General features: G+C 43.2%; 1 protein-coding gene across 1 annotated transcript; it reads right to left on the bottom strand.

Moving 5' to 3' along the window:
* Window positions 1–567: 567 nt before the first annotated feature.
* Window positions 568–17,450, bottom strand: SRGN (serglycin). The gene is made up of 3 exons (XM_020975158.2): window positions 17,293–17,450; window positions 4,971–5,118; window positions 568–2,375 (listed from the first exon to the last, which is right to left on the bottom strand). Exons 1-3 carry the CDS (start codon window positions 17,369–17,371, stop codon window positions 2,120–2,122), a joined length of 483 nt encoding a protein of 160 aa, XP_020830817.1. The 5' UTR covers window positions 17,372–17,450; the 3' UTR covers window positions 568–2,119.
* Between the last annotated feature and the right edge of the window lie 1,421 nt (window positions 17,451–18,871).

The following is an 18,871-nucleotide window of genomic DNA, read 5'->3' as shown; positions in this document are numbered from 1 at the left end:
GGTGCTTTGTGACCTAGGGGGTTCAAGTCCACTCAATTCTAGTCAAGTCAATTCAATGTAACTAAAAAAGCTTTTATTAAGTGCCTCTGTGCTGTTATCCCCTTATTAAGGGTCTTCCTACAAAGGCTGAATGGTTGCTTTTTGTTTGTTTTATGAGGCAATCAGGATTAAGTGACTTGCCCAGGGTCACACAGCTGATAAGTGTCAAGTATCTGAGGCTGGATTTGAACTCAGGTCTCCTGACTTGAGGGCCAGTGATCTCTCCACTGTGCCACCTAGCTGTCCCTTGAATAATCACTTGTTGAAGAGAGAAGAGATAGAGGAGGTTCTTATTCAAGCCTGAATTTGACTAGATGGTCACAGAGGTCCTTTCCAACCAGGAAACTTGGCGACTGGGGGAGGTTTCTGTCTTCTGTGGAGTAACTTTCACTGGTTCTAGGCATACCCTTTACACTCATTACAGACAATATTTTGAGCACACTCTCTTAAGAAGACTACTCAAAAGGGACATGTAATTTTCTGAAACAATTCTTGGCCTGGGAGCAGAGACTGCAGGCAACATCACTCTGGTTTTACAGTAACTTCGCTTTAATAGGTAACATTAAGCATGTACTAATATATCCAGGGAAGCAGATGAAGCAATATTAGATTCAGAAAAAGGCACAAACCTGTCCATTCTGAATCTTATCAGGATAAGAGTGATTTAGGGCTCCAGGAAAATAATGGCTGAGCCCTAGTAACTAATTAAACAAGGGACAATAGTGGGGAGCTCCATGCTAAGCAACCAATCCCAAAAAGACATTGAGAAAATTATAAAGCATCTGTTACTTTTCAATTTTCCCATAAAGAAAATCTGAACTTGTATGCATTCATTCTCTGAAGGAGTCACAGCTCCAAGAATGGAGGAGGGAATTCAGCAACTAACATCATCTCCCCAACACTTTGCTTCGTGTGTGTGTATGTGTGTGTGTGTGTGTGTGTGTGTGTGTGTGTGTGTGTGTGTGTGTAAATTTTAAAGCCAGGTTCTTTTTTTTCCCCTTTGAATCAGTCTTGTGAACCCCAGGCAATTCAGTTGGTCTATAGTAGGGGGGTCAAATGTCTAAGACATGTCCAGCAACACTCCCCAGTGTGACCTAAACTATATGAAACTGTAATTAGGAAATATTTAACACAATAAATAAAAACACAATAAAACATAGTTAATTAGTGACTTTCTACATCAAAGAGCAGCCCACAGGGATCCTCATGTATGACTGAGTGGCTGTTTCTAGTTGAGTTTGACACCTCTGCTCTGTGCAGGCAGGGCTCCATGATTTCATGATATAAAGGTCTGGTCTCTTTTACACACAGAGAAAACGCTCAGACATCGTGGCAGCAGATACAGTGAAAAGCACACAGGACCTACCGCCCAAAGTACTCTGTATGAACCCTACCGCTGCTTCTTTACTAGCTGTGATGCTGAACAAGTGACTTTGCTTCTGCCAGCCTCAGTTTCTTCACTTGTAAAATGGGAGTAGGTTGGGGTGGGTGTGATGATTTCTAAGATCTCTTCCAGCTCTGCCATTCTATATTCAACTTAAGAAAACTTTATTAAACATATCTATGTGCAAAGCACGGAAAGGTTCAAAGAAAAAAAAAACAGTTCCTGCCCTCAAAGAGATTACATTTTAATGGGGGAGATGGAATGTGTATCATAGATAGGTGAATACAAAATTTTTTGAAGAAAGAGAGAAGACTGGAGGAATCAGGAAAGGCTTCATGGAGGCAGCAATGTAAGCTGAGCCTTAAGGGAAGCTAGAAGAGATTCCAAGAGGTAGAGGTAGAGATATACATTAAAAAGAGAGAATACATTCCAAGTGTGGGGACAGCTGTGCAAAGGCATGGAGATGAGATGTTTTATGTGTGAGCAAACAAGAGGGGATGGTGATTGCATTCATGTATAAATGTACATTTGGTTAACATTTGTACTGAGGAAAAAGAGATACAGACTGAAGCTCTTCCAGAAGGTTTACATTTTTCACAAAGCACTTTGTCCAGGAGTTAATTGTTTCTTATCTATAACCCCCAGAAGATGTCTGGTCTGCCTTCATGCCCTCGGTGTGAGGGAGAGCTTCCACGTTTAGATGATCAGTTCTTCCTCTGTTAGTTCTTGCTCCACATTCTCATCTTCTGAGGGGCTGAAATTGTAGAAATCCTCCTCATCTATTGGCTCAGTTTCCATTTCAGGTAAGGAGCCACTGCCAGAGCCTGAGCCGGAGCCGGAGCCAGAGCCGGAGCCGGAGCCGGAGCCAGAGCCGGAGCTGGAGCTGGAGATAGACCAAGGATCTTCCTCAGAGAAAAGAGACTTTTCAGCCATGTCCTGTGGTCTCTTCATTCTGAAGAAGAATAGAAATGAAAGTCAGGCTTCCTGTACCATGAAGAACACCGGGCAAGACTGTTTGCTCAAGACCAGCAACAGAACAGGGAGGAAGCTGGTTATTTGCATTACTGTTTGAGGCTAAAGCCTAGATTAGCAATGGGGTTGCTCTGCTTCTCAGGATCACAATATTTCAAAGGGGAAAGACCTCAGGTGGCTTCTAGTCCAACCCACGACCGAATAAAAATCTTTACAACAGAATATGATGTTACTTTACAGACAGGCTGCCTTGGGGGTGGGTAGCAGACTGTTTTTGAGCAAAGGTTGCATGACCACGCGTCCAATATGATACAACAATCCATCCATCAGTCAACGTGCATTAAGCACTTACGTGGCAAACATTGCTAGACACTGGGGCTACAAATACAAAAGGGAAATAGTTATTGCCCTTGAGGAGTTTACAATCTAGTTGGAGGAGACGTGTATATATGCATATGTGTGTGTGTGTGGATAGATAGATGATAAAGAGATATAGAGAGATGATAGATATAGATGGATGGATGGATAGATAGATAGATAGATAGATAGATAGATAGATAGATATGAAAATGGAGGCCATTCACCAAGAACTCCCTCTTCTCCCCTAGTCATCTCACACCCTTCAGATACCTTCTGCCACTCCGTCCTTCTTCACTCTGGTCTCTTTGCCCAGAGGCCATTCTTTCACTCTTGATTCCATTCTATCCTGTCTTCTCCAGTAAATTGTTCCCCCTATCATCCCTACTCTCTAATCTTCAATTTCTCCCTTTTGCCTGCTTCCCAACTGCCTACAAATACATCTACTTCTCTTCCACCCTTAAAAAAATCCTCACTATACGCGTCTGTCTCCAGTAGCTATCAGCCTTTATCTGCCCTCCCCAAACTCCTTGAGAATGCTGTCTATAACCCACACTTCCACTTCCTTTCCTCTTTTTCTTCTCAATTCTCTACCATCTGGCTTCATTCAGTTCTCTCCAAAGTTACCAATGATCTCTTATTCTTCTTGACCTTCCTGCAGCCTTTGACTCTGTTGATCACCCTCCTCTTGACATTCTCATTTCTCTAGGATTTCATGACACTGCTCTCTCCTGGTTCTGACTTCTTCTCAGTCTCCTCAGCTGGATCTTTATTTGAAACACACCCACTTACTGGAAGTGTCCCCTCTGCCCTGGACCCTTTTCTCTTCTCTCTCTATCCAGGGGTTCTTAATCTAGAATCTAAACAATCTAGGTTAGGCAATGGGGTTAAGTGACTTGCCCAGGGTCACACAGCTAGTAAGTGTTATGTGTCTGAGGCCACATTTGAACTCAGGTCCTTCTGACTTAAGGGCCAGTGCTGTATCCACTGAGCCACCTAGCTGCCCCAATATATTTAAATATAATCAGTTTTCTTCATGATTCTATGCATTTTATTTTATACATTAAAATATTCTGAGAAAGGGGCCGTAGCTTTCACCAGACTGACAAACGGGTCCATGACAAAAAAAAAAAAAGGTTAAGAGCCCCTGACTTAGAGAGCTTTCTGGAGATACCAAGAGGTTAAGTAACCACCCCAGCATCACACAGCTAGTAGTTGTCCGAGTTGGGACTTGAATCCAGGTCACCCTGGTCCTGAGTCAACCCTCTATTTACTACACCAACCAGACTGCTGACTGCCTCTCTGTCTCCCCTCCCATATGTACACACATACATACACACACATATAATATGCATATGCCACATATACATAGACACACATACACAGGTACATATATGCATACAGCCAAACAGATATTTCTGTCTGGACCTGTAATTTCATCAGTGAGGGGAACTCCCTGGTACAAAAACTCTCTTTGCCGATGCAGAATAGCAACTCATCTGTAAATCACGGCATAGTCTTGGGAAGTTGCCCAGGCACACCAAGAGGTCATGTAAGCTGTCTGTGTTCACATTGCTAATGCAAGTTAGTGCTAGAACTTGAGTTCCCAACAGTAAGGGGAGTCCTCCAGCTACTATACCAGGCTGCTTCTCCATATAGACAAATGTACTGTAAATAGCTTGGAGTATATCTGTAAAATGGAGATAATGATAGCGGGCTTACTTGCCTCACAGGATTGTGGGCAAAGCATTCTGTGAATTATCAACTGCCAGAGAAACAGGAGCTGCTATTATTATTGTTGTTATCTTTATTTCCCCTCCTAACACTGTGCCCAACTTTCCTGACTTCAGAATCACGTGCCATGCCTTCACTCCCCTTTCTGAGTTGTCCTCCCCCACTAGATTGTAAGCTCATTAAGCGCAGCATTGTCTTGCGTTCTGCATGCATTTGTATTCCTTACCTTAGCACAGTGCCTGGCACCTAGTAAATGCATAGTAAATGCTTGTTTCTCCTTTTCCCCTTCTATTATTATTCCCCTTCTACTACATTGTTGTTGTCATTTTGTTCCTTACTTTATCGTTTTTGTCGACTGTTACAAAATTTGTAATAAAAAACTTAAATAGTTTTTGAAACATAGAGCATTTGCCAGAACATGACAGTCTATCTGTTGACTCCCTCTCTGTATAGTGTCTGGAAGGAGGTAGCTTGGTTTACTTACAGATATGGATCCGCTGGAGGATTGGCGGCCCCACTGTCTTCCCCTTTAGGCACGTTGAACCATGGCCCCTTTTCTTCAATGCAGTTGGCAGAAAGGCTATCTGGGCGACATCGAACCCTGTGGAATCGTGCCCTCCGGGCAGGAAAACCTGAGCAAATGAAGTGTTCACACATAATTAGGGGCATCTGAATGAATCCTTCGACTTCTCACCGTCCTTGAGGCAATCTATGGATTTCTTTCTTAGCATCCATCTACTGGAATATTGCAGAGGCAGGTTTATACAGATGATTTCACAGATGATTAAAATCAAGGGCTAGGACATTAAAAGAAAATCCCAGGGAGGTAACCGTAACCATTTCCATCTTTCCACGGATTTGTGATCTCATTAATGTGGGTATTCTCTTCGGTGTTGCAGATAACAACCCCTCCATGCCTGCCCATCCTCTGTGACTCCTGCCCATTCCCACAAGAGAATTTAACCACCTGGAGACTTTCCTCTTCCATCTCTTAACATTGCATACCATTGGACATTAAATACCAAATAGACTGTGAGTCTAGACACCAGGTATCCCTTGCTCTCACTATAAGACAGGTCCGTCTAGTCATATAATTTCCATCATATTTAGAATGTAAACACTTTCAGAGCGGGGGTTGTTTCATTGTCTGTATTTGTATCCCCCTTATCTCATCCAGTACCTAGGTGCTCTCGCTCTCCTCTGCTCAATCAGGGTTAAGTGACTTGCCCAGGGTCACACAGATAGTAAGTATCTGATACCAAATTTGAACTCAAATCCCCTCCAGTCTCTGGGGTCAGTGCTCTACCCACTGTGCTACCTAGCTGCCCCAACAAGTCTCCTTTTTTAAAACGGGTTGTGTCCAAACTCTCTACATACTGAAAATAAGCTAAACTGTTACCATTGATGTTTTAAGACTATATTTTACTGGAACAACGGGCAAATGAGAGACAGTAGCTTTGTGGCAGAATTCTCTGCATGTTCAAGAACTAATCTTGTTTTATTTTTTAGCATTGCAACTATGGCATAGTTACAACTTGTGTTCATCACATTTAAAATTTGGAGAGGACATGCTTGATGGGTAGAGTGCCTTCAATGTACTGTTTCTTTTTTGCTTTAACTTTTAAATCAGTTTGCTATAGACTTCATATGTATTTTGTTAAATACGGTTCCCAGTGACTTACTTACAGCTCTCATTTGCCAATTGTAAGTGTTGGGGTCTAATTCTGAAAGGCCTCATTTAAAAGTCAGACAACATATTTATGTGTTGTCTTGAAAGTGTTCTACTTTATAGTTAAAAATGTTTCATTTGCACATTTTTTTAAATTATTTGTGATCATGTTGTCTTTCAATACAGGCAATAAAGCTTCTACTCTGGAACAAAACAGCTACTTTTTAAAAGCAAGAATTGCTTCTTTACCTTTCATTTCTTTGGTAAATGAAGCATTTCTTTAAGAAAGGTCACTTCAAAATGTTGTCTTTTTTTTTTTGACTGAAGCAACTGGGGTGAAGTGACTTGCCCAGAGTCACACAGCTAGCAAGTATTATGTATCTGAGGCCTTTGAACTCAGTTCCTCCTGACTCCAGGGCCAGCGCTCTACCCACTGCACCACCTAGCTGCCCAGAGTGTTGTCTATTATATAAAACAGTTGACATTCACTTGTTGTGAAGATTGTTCTGCTGCACGTAAAGCGGACTGTGAAGATTTCTGTATGTTTTAAGATGCATCATTAGATAATAACGTTTTTTGTGAACAGAGGAAAAAATAAATGCTTAATGACAGTGAGAACGCTGAGGCTAATGCAACTCGATTCCTCAGTCACTGCACAAGGAGCTCCCATACCCTAAAAACTGGGTGATCCTTTGCATTCTCTGCCTCCTTTCTCCACCCCCCCAACACCATCACTGCAGGATCAGAAGGAAGGCATACAGGACCAACAGCCCTTTGGTGTTTTTACTGCTGTGGCAAGGGTTGCCCTGACTAAAGTGTCTAGACACCAGAGGGCCAGTCCATTGGTGATAAGCCTTACTCCACTCAGCTAGGCTGGCTCTCAGCACAGGAGCTCTGTCTGTTGCGAGCTCTAGGTGCCATGGCACAGTCTGCCAGAACTTGCCCTCTGCTGGCACAGCCTTTGAGAGTGCAGGATCTTAAGACGTGACATCAGAGTAAAATGTGATGGGCTCTTTCTTCATCCTCTCAACTACTAGTACTTCTCCCCTCCCCCCAAATCATCTTGTACAGATTTTGTCTTTTTCTAAATATGTACATGTTGTCTCCCCCACAGAATGGCAGTTCCTTAAGGCTTTTGGGTTTTGTCTTTGAAATTCTAGTACCTAACACATTTCCTGGCACATAGGAGGCCCTTAATCAATGCTGGTTGACTGACTGATTATAAGGTAAGGTGACCGATCAGAGACATTATCTGAGCACTTACATCATGGGGGTATGGAAGTACATTTTTCTCTCCCCCCCACTCATCCCCTTGAGCCTTACTCCTTCCTTCTGCACTGTCACTTTTTTAGGGTCTTCACCACAAGTCCCAGGGATCCTGAGATCCCATAGGAAGCCAAGAGAGCCGGGATAGAAATGGATAGATACTTAGTCTCCAACCTGTAGTACAGTGCCACAGGCAGGAACGCTTCTTAACTTGAACCCCAGGAAAAGTGGGGTGGCTTACCCACATGCCTTAAGAGAGTGGACATGATAATCCTCCCAGGACTGGTGAACCCCTTCAGGGATCTTCCTGGAACTCACACCCATCACATTCTCCAGCAGAGGGAGACATCCATCATCTTCCTCACCCTATGCTTGCTTAGAAAAACCAGAGAACAGTGGCGGATATAGAGCCCTAGCCGAAGCAATGTCGGTTATAACAGGAAGTGGAAAGGAAAGCCAATACCGACCTTTCCATGATGTAAACTTCACTGGGGGTATTTTTCATCAAGTAAAACAAAATATTGCCAGCAACAAAAACTTTCTGGCTCATGGGCCACAACACAGTGACTGACTGATTAAGAGTTGACCTTTGCACAGAGCTTAAAAATTGTCCAAAGCCCTTAATGCACATCTCATTGGAACCTTCAGCATAAGTACTATTATCCCCAGCAGACGAAAACCCAGGCTCAGAGAGGGTAGGCAAATTGTCTGGGACCACACAGCTAGTAAACATGAGAAGGCAGAATTTGAACTCAGGTCCTCTTGATTCCAAATCCTGCACTCCACTCACTACTACATACTGCCTTAAAATGAGATGATCCAAGGAAATCATTTTGTAAATTTTTTAAATTGATATCTTTTCTTTCTACATCAACTTTATTTTTAAAAAAATATATTCCCTTTCCCTTACCTGGTGAGCTATCCCTGGTAACATAAAAAGGAGGAAAAATCCCAATTCATCACAACTAACATATCAGTTGAGTCTGACAGTATGTACAATGTTTCATACCCATAGTCCCCCACCTCTGCAAAGAAAGAAGGAAGGTGCATTTTCTCATCTCTTCGTCAGAGCCGAAGTAAATGTTTAGTTACTATTTATGAATGTCAATTATTATTATAAACAGTGAGGAGCAGGTGGAGGAAATATCGAAGTGAAATAGCTACTCATCCTCCTCACCACTTTGGGGGCTGTCGTACACCCCCAGAATTCAAATGTCTCTGTTATGAGGAATCATAAAGAGAAAGGTGGAAACCACCTACTCACATGAGAGTGATTGCCTAATGGGAGCCTGATACTTTCTTTAGAATAAGAAATCTATTTTCCCCCTAAGTCTACTAGATGGTAGAATTCCCCCCCCCAAGATTGACATTAACAGGCACAAAACTGAAGATGTCTTTGCTGGGGGGTGGGGCCTGAGGAGAGGAGAGAGATTGAACAAAGGCTGCTTTCCCCTCAGCGTGGGAGTAGCCTCATTCCATCCTGCCCCGGCTGAGAAAGGCTCCTGCTTCTGGACATCATCCAAGAAACTGAGGACTATTTGTTTTAGTGTCTGGACGTTACACCTTCCTAAGGAGTCTCACTTAAAGGTCTCAGGGGCCCAGTTGGGTTTGAAGTTGCACTGAGAGGGTGAGGGGAAAGGGGAAAGTAAACACGACTAGAGAGTAAACTGGAGGGCATGGGATGAGTCTTATTAAATTCTACGAACATTAATTAAACACTTCCTATGTTCAAGGTCCTGAACTATAAGCTGGGGATAAAAAGAAAAAACACGATTCTTGCCCTCAAGGAGTTTCCATTTTTCTGGGAGGATACACCTACATTACACAGTATAAGGGATTACAAACTATATACAAAGTAACACAAGGTAATCTCAAGAGAGAAGGAGAGAGCACGATTTGGAGCCTATAGAAATGGTCCGAGTAGGAGGTTTGAGCCATGCTATTAAAAGAAGTAGTCAGTTTGATATACAAAGCAAGTGGAGTGGATCAGGGGAGACTCGGGGAACTTCTTCAACTTATCAGGGACTCCCCAGATGCTTAAAAAATATCTAGCCGTTCCTTCCCAGTGACTCTTCTCCCCTATCCTTTGTAACAAAGCCCAGCTAAGCAAAACAAATGACCACAGAGATCATGTCTAAAGACTGTAGGCTTCACTCCCATCACCTCTTGAGGAGGCAGGCTTCGTATTCAGTCTGCTGCAGTCTTTCTTATCACCTGGGCTTTGAAGGAAACTAGGGAAATGGGGCGAAGGAGGAAGCAGCTTCCAGATACGAAGTGTCACTTGTACAAATGGAAAGAGGTGGAGATGAAATGTCACACACAGAGACCTATTATTATTTTTGTTGCTGTCGTTAATAGATTTTTCAGGGGCTAAAGTAAGGCGTTGCACTAAGTAGGTTCTCTAAGCACGACTGAGAAACTGAATGAAAAGATTTAGGGGTTTTACTTTCAAAAAGGGAATCCTGTTTTCCCCTCCTTTGCTCATATACACATAAGCAGATGTGGCCCAAGCAAATTTATTCTGTTGCTGTCTCAGCATTTTTCCCACCCTGGGCTAGCAATGCTTCAGAAGTCTGCAAGACCAGAGGTCACTTGACTTATTACTCTGTCAATTTTATTGAGGTGGCTTCCCCCAGGATACTTTAGTGAGCACAAAAAAAAATGTCCAGCCTGCTCTCTACTTCCCCATCACGGTACCCTAGAAGCCAGATGCCCGCCTTCTCAAGTTTCAATTTTACTGAGGAGTTTCCACTGTGGCCTGGCCATGTTGTTGCAGGGCACTGGACTGATGGAAGGCAATCTGTAAATACTTGCTAGAGGAGTCTGGCCTGATGGCTGAAGGTAGTTGTTGTTTTTCAGTCGTTTTGTTGTGTCTGACTCTTTATGACCCCATTTGGGGTTTTCTTGGCAAAGATCCTGGAGTGGTCTGCCATTTCCTTTTCCTGCTCCTTTTATAGATCAGGAAACTGAGGCAAACAGGGTTAAGTGACTTGCCCAGGGTCACACAGTAACGTCTGAGGCTAGATTTGAACCGGGGTCTTCTTGCTTCCAGGCCCAGCGCTCTATCCACTGCACTACCTAGCTGCCCTTAAGCTCTCTGCAAAGCTCGAAACATTAAGTGACTTGATGACAATGATGATGATAACCACGATTGCATAGATCTATCCAACTCTGCCAGACCAGACTTTATGTACACAGAATAGTCCCAAGCTGAATGCCCATGGCCATAGGAGACAACAACCCTAGGAGGCTGGTTGTTATTAGCCCCATTTACTAATAGAATCTTCTACCATCCAAGGGAGCAACCCTCCTGGAGAAGGGACCCGGCCATTGCCTCTGCCTGCCTCCCTCCTCAGCAGTCCCACCTCCTGAAGACCCAGAAAAGGAAGTTCTCCCCAAAATGTATAGTGTACACAGGACATAGTCTATACATGTACACACATGCATGAATACACATATGCATACAAACTCATGTATGTATACATATACACATATATGTAGTGGAGCTACATATATGATAATATATAATGGAAAGATCTAGACACAGATATGGGGATGAACAGACAATGGCAGCTGAAGGGAAAACAGAAGGAATAATTTTATTGCTTGGGGAATTTTATACATCGAAATGCATTTTTCAAATAAGTAGTGAGAATGCAGGTTTGGTTTGGTTGATATCTAAATCTGAGTTCATAACAATTATTTTTTAAAAAATTCTCACCACCATAATCTTTGCCCCTGTCAAATGGTTCAACATTAGATATTGGGGTTTTAGTTTTGGTTTGTTTTGTTTTTAGGCAATTTGGGTGAAGTGACTTGCCCAGGGTCACACAGCTAGTAAGTGTCAAGTGTTTGGTCTGAAGCTGGATTTGAACTCAGATCCTCCTGACTTCAGGGCCGGTGCTCTATCCACTGCACCACCTAGCTGCCCCTAGATATTGTAAATGGAAATGAGACTAAGGAAGGTGAATTACCATCCATCTTGTTGATGAAGCCTAAGGACCATGGGATCTCTCCATCTGCCCCGCAGCTGCAACTTTCTATGTGTGTTTTCTCTCCTCCTTAGAATGTGAGCTCCCTAAAGATGGGGACCAGATCACTGATCTCTTTGTAGTCCCCAATCACCCCGCCTGGCTTCATAAATGCTTGTTGACTGACTATGTAAAGTACAGTGCTTTACAGTAGTAAGCACTTAATAGATGTTTTTCATTCATTCATGAGAAGTTAGTGACTTGTCCAGGGTCACACAGCCAATTAACATCTGAGGCAGGATTCGATCTCAGGCTTTCCTGACTCTGAGTTCGGGGCTCTACTTACTGCAAGAGCTGCTGAGCTTGTCAGTAAAATGAGGGGGTTGGACCAGATGGCCTCAATCTAGTAAATAAGGAAGACAGGACCTACTAGAGCCACTTCTCCAAGGCAGGAACTTCTTTTGTTTTCATGTTGTGTCCCTCTTTTTTAAAAGACAATTTCCCTTTTTATATATATATATATTACACAATGAATTATAAAAAGCATAAGGTTCATCTAAATCACAATGTACATAAGATGAAATTTAAAATTTCTTTTGATTCAGACCAGTGATGTCATAGCAGAGAGATGTTTTCCACCAAGGGGGATCTGCAACCATTCTACATTTGTAGTCTTAGAGAACTGCCTAGCACACTGAGAGGTTAAGTGAGGTCACACAGGTGGAATTGAACCCATGCCTTGCCCATTGATAAGCCAGGCTGCTTTCAGAGCCTCTGGACCCACTCTACAACAATTTTGGCAAGAACCTTCCATCCACTGGGAAAAAAAGGACAGATCCATCCTTTCAACAATGTCTTACCAGAAAGCGAATTTAGCATGATAAGAGTTGGATTTACATTGGACCGCAGAAGATACCTCTTGGGTTCTGGTGGGTTGATGAGAAGAAGACAAAGTTTAATGTTTAATCAGTGGTTCTAACCATAGGATGGACTGGAGCGGGGAGAGACTTGAGGACAGGAAGATGAATCCGAAAGCTATTTCAATGGTCCAGTGAGAGGAGATGACAGGCTGAGCTAGAGTTTCAGTTATATGAGTAGAAAGAAGACCTATAGGAAAAACGTCATGAAGGTAGAAGCAACAAAATTTGGCAATAGATTGGTTATATGAGGTGAGCCTGAGGGATCGAGAATGACAGTGAGGCTTTGAGAGTAGACATTTAAAAAGATGGTAGTGCCCTCTATAAAACAGGAAGAGAAGAGATTTGGACAGAAAGATGCTGAGGGCCATTCTGGGGAAGTCCAGTTTGAGATGCTAGTGGGGCATCCACTAAGGTTGACTAAGGTGGCAGTTGGACGTGGACCTGGAGCTCAGGAAGAGAGGCTTGCGCTGTATGTGTAGATCTGGAAGTTACTAGCTTAGAAATGGTCATTGTACCCCCAGGAACCAAGTCGTATCTAGACTCCTTCTGTTGTATCTTAAGATAAGTTCATAAATTCATTAAATTACAGTTTCCTTCACATCTGTCCCAAGTGGCAGCTAGGTGGTGTAGTGGATAGAGCATCAGCCTGGTGTAGGGAAGATCTGAGCTCAAATCCAGTCTTAGATACTTACTTAGCTGTGTGACCCTGGGCCAGTCAACCCCTATTTGCCTCAGTTCTTTATCTGTAAAATGGGGACACACTGGAGAAGGAAATAGCAAACCGCTCCAGTATCTTTGCCAAGAAAACTTTGTCCATGGGGGTCACATGGAGTCAGACACAACCAAACAAAAACAAGTTTAACAAGGGTATTTCCCTGATGGGATTTTTTGGAGAAAGTACCATAATCTCATTATTAAGACATTGGCAGCTGAGTTATTCCTAGAGCTGACTAATCTCTACTTTTTGCTAATTTCCATCAGCTTCAGTTTCAGAGCATGACCTTGTCTCAAATTCTAGGGACTTTCTTTGCTTAGAGCTGATTCCACTTTGTACCGACCAGTTACATTTTTCCTAGAATCTTGGAGACAGAAGGGACCTGAGGTACCATTTCTCCAACCTGGGCCCGAACCAGAACCACCTCTTCTGAGTACCAGACAAGTGGCCACCCAACTTTTGCTTGGAGACATCCATGATGGGGAGCTCACTATCTCTCAAAGCAACCCAGGTACCACTTTGGGATAGGATTCATTGTCTGGAAGTGTTTCCTGCCTAATTCGCCTCTTTGTACATTCTACCTGGTGCTTCTAGCAAGTCCAAGCCCTTCAAATACTTGAAGACAGATCTCATGTCCCCAACAAAGTCTCCTATTCTCCAGGCTAACTGCTCCCAGTTCAACTGATCCTCTAATGAAGTGTCCCTTCTTTGGCCAGGTTCTCTTCCTTAGGATGCTCTCCAGTCCATCAATACCCTTCTTGAAATGCAGTGCTGGGAACTAGACATAATACTCTATCTAGATGCAGTCATATCTCTGAGGGAATTTTTCCTCTGGGGAGTCCATTAAATAATTCCAAGTTGGCTTACTGAAATGTTGACTTCTCTCTCAGACCCACACATCTAAAATACCACATTCAATAATGAGAATGAATGCCATTAAAAAATCACATGGCCCCTTAGTGGGAAATGTAACATGTTCATGAAATTCTGAAAACGAAAACAGCCCCAAATCGTGCTGAAATATGAATCAGAAATACAGGTATTTGTTCATTAATTCAACATCCCAACAACAAGTTAACATTTTTTAAAAACCATCTTATTTTGAGTGAAGCAGGGTTTTTATATATTGAATTCATTTCCCAATATGTTGCTCCTTCCTCCCTACCCAGAGAGCCTTCAGGTGTAACAAAGACAACAGAGGCTACACATGCATTATTCCACATCCGCTGTCCCTCCACCTCTGTAGCAAAGTGAGGGAGGTTCAATTTCTCAAATCTTTGCCAAGATCAAGCTTGTTTACTAATACTTATCAGGTGCCTGCCTTGTGCATATCACCCTGCTAGGTACAAAAGTACCTAAAATACACTGGATAAGCCCTTTCTCTCATGGTCTCTTCCTCAAACTACCTTGGCAGGTTTGTGTCTTATCATCTGAGTTATTCTTCTCTAAAGCTAAAGGTCTAGATCAAGAATCCTTTACCTGATGTCTGTGGAGAGATGTCAGAGGGTCTGTGAATTTGGGTGGGGGGAAAAGAACCGATATCTTGATTTTCACTACTCTAACTGAAATTTAGTATTTCCTTCAATTATTTAAAAATACGATTTTGAGGGCAGCTAGGTGGTGCAGTGAATAGAGCTCTGGCCTTGGAGTCAGAAGGACCTGAGTTCAAATCCAGACTCAGACACTTAACACTTACTAGCTGTGTGACCTTGGGCAAGTCACTTAACCCTGACTGCCTCACACAAAAAACAAAATAAAAATAAAAATATGATTTTGAAAAGGGGTCCATACATTTCACCAGGCTTCCAAAAGGGGTCCAGGACACACAAAAAAGGGAAAGAACCCTGGTCTAGATAATTTATTAGCTTAGACTTTGCCTTATATTTTTTTCTTTATAATTGGAGATAGCACAGCAAAGTGAAAACATAAAGTGCTGGACTCAGAGGCAGGAAGACCTGGGTTCAAATTCAGCCTTTGATATTTGCAAGTCACTGAACTGTGGGTCTCAGTTTCTTCACGTGGAAAACGAGGATAACAATAGCACTCGCGTTGATTTAAAAATTAATTAAACCAAGGGATCCACAACCTGGAAATTTAAAAATCTTCCATCTGAGCAGAACCAACCAAGCCCCCCACGCCGTTAACCTCCCAAATGAGAGGGAGGGAAGATTAGCATGTTGTAAAACATCCACCGCAGCTGAGAATAACATCGCGTCTCCACCGGAAGCCCAGAGTGTGACGCCCAGAAGTCACTTCTAAGACACAAATCCAGGACATCTGTGTCATGGTGAATCAACGTTTCCTTTAAGATGTTGACCCCCTATAAATGTGTCCGCTCATCAACTGGTCCATCTTCTTGCTTTTTCTTCCTTCCCCAAGGAGAAAAGGACTCTTCCTAAGGAGCTAATTGTTCAAAGATCCTTCTAATTAAACTCTTTTTTTTTTGTTTAGCATTAGCTAAACAAGGTCACCCTGTCACTAAATTACCCAGGAGGGAACAGGAGGATCACAGTTACCATTGTGCACATGGATGCGACTGAAGCAGGAAGAGGTGAAGCTGTTCCCCCAGTATCACTCAGGTTAGTGAGTGCAGGGCAGGGAAGAGAGGGGACCTGAGCTCAGATGTCCCTCAGGCCCAGACGTCATAGGCTCCTTCCACAGAACCAGGACATCTTCTTTAAGCTGTCCTGCCTTTAGGTGACCAGAGAGCTGTTAGGTTTCTCTCTGATCATCTTGCTGAAATTCAGGTGAATAATTACATATTTCACAAAAGAGTTTCCCTTTCCTGATCCTAACTGGCCAATTTAAAAACAGAATCAAGTAAACACAAAATGCAGCTTTGCTAAACCTCTTCTCTTCAAAGCAACAAGCTGACGGTGCTTGAAATCTGATCAAGTGAGAAGATAACATTGCCATAGTATCTTAAAACTTCAACCCCGTATGTCAACCCACATGAAGAAAGAAAGCTGGATTGGAAATTGAGAACATCTGAGTTTTAATCCCACTTCAAATACTTCTAGCGCCTCAATTTCCTCATCTGTAAAATTAAGACGTTGGGCTGGTCTCCCAGGTTCCTTCCAGCTCCTAAGCTATTTTTTATTTGGAGGAGGAGGAGACTAGATTTATGATTTTATCCAATGTGGGGAGCTCCTAATACGGACACTTCCTTTCCTGATACAGATCACCATCTCATCTCTACAGGCTTAGAGGAGGGTTCTTAACCTGAGGTCCATGAACTTTAAAAAAAAAAACCACAAACCTCCTCAACCATATTCAATATAATTGGTTTCCCTTGTAAACCTATGCATTTTATGCATTAAATCACAGTATTTTAAGAAGGGATTACCCCCATACTACCTAACAACCCCTGTCTTAGAGTCAGTGGCCTTGGGCACTCACTGAGAGGCTCACCAACCTAGTGTCAGACTCAGCACATAAACCCAACACTGTATCCATTAAGCTACAAAGCTACATAGCTTTTCATGCCATGCTTCAGTATTCTGAGGCTGCTGGGTTTTCTGGTGTAGACACACCTTTCACCCTCTGTCACTTAGGAGGTGGTCTTCACATATCTTGCTGGCTGAAAAAAAACATTGCCTTGCTTCCAGACTCAGTTTTCCCTCATTTAGCTTAGCTGATCCCAGGATGATAGACACAGCCCTTCACGAGCCTGTTTTTGAAGTCTTTCCAGCTGGAAGGGCCCTCCGGAGTTTGATCCCTGTCTGTTTGGCCTTAGAGAATGCAGAGCGCTCTCTCTACCAGAATAAGGCAGCAGAGTGGGACTTTAGCAAAGGGTCCCCATTTCCAACTGGATAAAAGACACAATCAAACACCTGCCCCTTATTTTTACACACATTTGTATGTATCAAGAATGGGCAAAGGTAATTTAACACATTGCTGCCCTCAGAAGGGTGAGAGAGACGACATCCACCATGAGAGATTAACTTTTCCTTGAATTTGGACTGAAGATCCAGGTTTGAGTCTTAGCTCTGCTGCCTACGCACTGTGTGACTTTGGACAAGTCTTTGCCTCTCTCTGAGACTCAGTCTCCCCCTTTGTAAAATGAAGGGGTTGACTAACTGATCCCTAAGGTCCTTTCCAGCTCAGATCGATGGTTGTGGAGGCGTCAGAAAAAGCCCAGTCTACCAGGGTGTTCCATCATCCCAGATGCCTCCCCCACAGTTATCAGTTTCAGTTTTTAAAATAAAGACTTGGTGCTGGGCTCCCTGGCCCACAGCTTAGGTGGAAACACACGTGAGCCTTACCTTGGACAAAGGGTTCCAGAAAGAGCAAGAGAGACAGAGCCAGGAGTGTCCTCCGGGTGTGCGTCCATGGATGCTGCATGGTGACCAGCGCCAGCCTCCCTGAGCGTCTCGATTGGGAAATGTAGTGGAGAGCTCTTTGTAGCTGAGAGCAGGTTCTGAATCCTCCACCCCTCCCCAGAAAGAGCCGACGTCACAGTTTCCTGAACTAGTAAAATGACATCCACGTTAAGAAAGAGAGAGAGAGAAGTCAAAGAACAATTTTTGCCCATTATGAAACTGCTCTGAACTCCCCTGGGACACTTATTAGAAAGTCTTGTTGTTTGCGAATTGTTTGCCTGCTGAAAAAATAATTTTTTCCCCCATTCTCAGAGTAGCATTAATGGGAGTTTGTTTACACTTGTTTCAACAATGACCTAGCCTGTTTCCTATTCGGAGAAAGGCAGGGGAACAGTGATGCGCACTGAATGTGGCATCAGAAAGGCAGAACTTGGGATTGGGACATCTGGGTTCAAATCCTAACATCCTAACTCTACTGTTCACTAGCTATGTGACCTCAAGCAAGTCCCTTTATCTCTCTGAGCCTCAGTTTCGTCCTCCATAAAATGAAGGGGTTGGACTAAAGGTCCCTTCCAGATCTAAAGTGTCCAGCCCAAACTGAAAACTCCTAACTCTTGATAAGGTGGGAAAACAGGAGATGTAACATTATCATCACGCATAATAAACACAAAATGAATAGTAAGTACTGAAAAACACTAATTGTGTTGCAATATAAAATTGGCTTCTAGCCGCTCCCCATCGTAGGTTCCCTCCTACCTCCCTGGGGTGCTCCATGTCTGGAATGCATCCCCCCCACCCCTCAGCTTGCTGAATCCTCAGCTTGTTGAATCCTTAGCTGCCTTCAAAGCACAACTCAGGGGCCATCCCCTAGATGAGACTGATTTGGGGCAGGGTCTGTGCTGGTTTTATCTTTGTAGCTCAGGTGCGTGCAATAAGTTCTTGTTGACTTGCATGTGCAAGAGCATTGGGTTGCGAGTTGGAAGAAATGGTATCCAATCCCCACTCTCCTCCTCCCTACCATGGTGACTTTGGCTGAGGCATTGACCCCCTCTAGGCTTAGCTGGAATTCCTAAGCTCCTTAAGACTCTTAAAAATCCTATGAAATTGTGTTCTGACCTATAAGTTGTGAGGCTCTGGACACATTGTTTCTTATCCGGTAGACTCAGTTTCCCCGCTCTGTGTTGCCTCCCATGCATCCACACCAAGGAGTCTAGAAGGCATAATGTGACCACTTTGCTGGATTCACTAGTCAGGCTCTAGTCAAGAACTGTAAGACTCCTGGGAATTCCTTCAGTTCTTCCACCCAAGTTGAAGTTTCTTCTGAACCTGATCCAATCTAAGGTTGGATTCCACCTTCACCCTTGATCAGTTCCTGTTGGTCTGTTCTTCTCACCTAGATGTCCACTTCTTCAGTTGGGGCCTGGAATAAGCAGATGGTCAAGAGCACCCATATTTGAAACCCAGCCCTTTAGCTGATTTGCTATGAGACTACAATTCTTATAGTTGTTGAGTCATAGATAAC

The sequence above is a fragment of the Phascolarctos cinereus genome, unplaced genomic scaffold, assembly GCF_003287225.1.
Source record: "Phascolarctos cinereus isolate Bilbo 61053 unplaced genomic scaffold, phaCin_HiC Scaffold_3;HRSCAF=262, whole genome shotgun sequence".
NCBI classification, from domain to species: domain Eukaryota; kingdom Metazoa; phylum Chordata; class Mammalia; order Diprotodontia; family Phascolarctidae; genus Phascolarctos; species Phascolarctos cinereus.
Note: the sequence above shows the minus strand (reverse complement) of the source record. Positions and strands in the feature narration are given on the sequence as shown.

What these genes read in the sequence shown, in the direction of transcription:
- SRGN (XM_020975158.2), bottom strand. Translation starts at nt 17,371, where the DNA reads ATGCAGCATCCATGGACGCACACCCGGAGGACACTCCTGGCTCTGTCT. An exon ending in TCTGGAACCCTTTGTCCAAG is followed by an intron (nt 5,119 to 17,292) that starts GTAAGGCTCACG and finishes TCATTTGCTCAG; the next exon opens with GTTTTCCTGCCCGGAGGGCA. An exon ending in CCTCCAGCGGATCCATATCT is followed by an intron (nt 2,376 to 4,970) that starts GTAAGTAAACCA and finishes ATTCTTCTTCAG; the next exon opens with AATGAAGAGACCACAGGACA.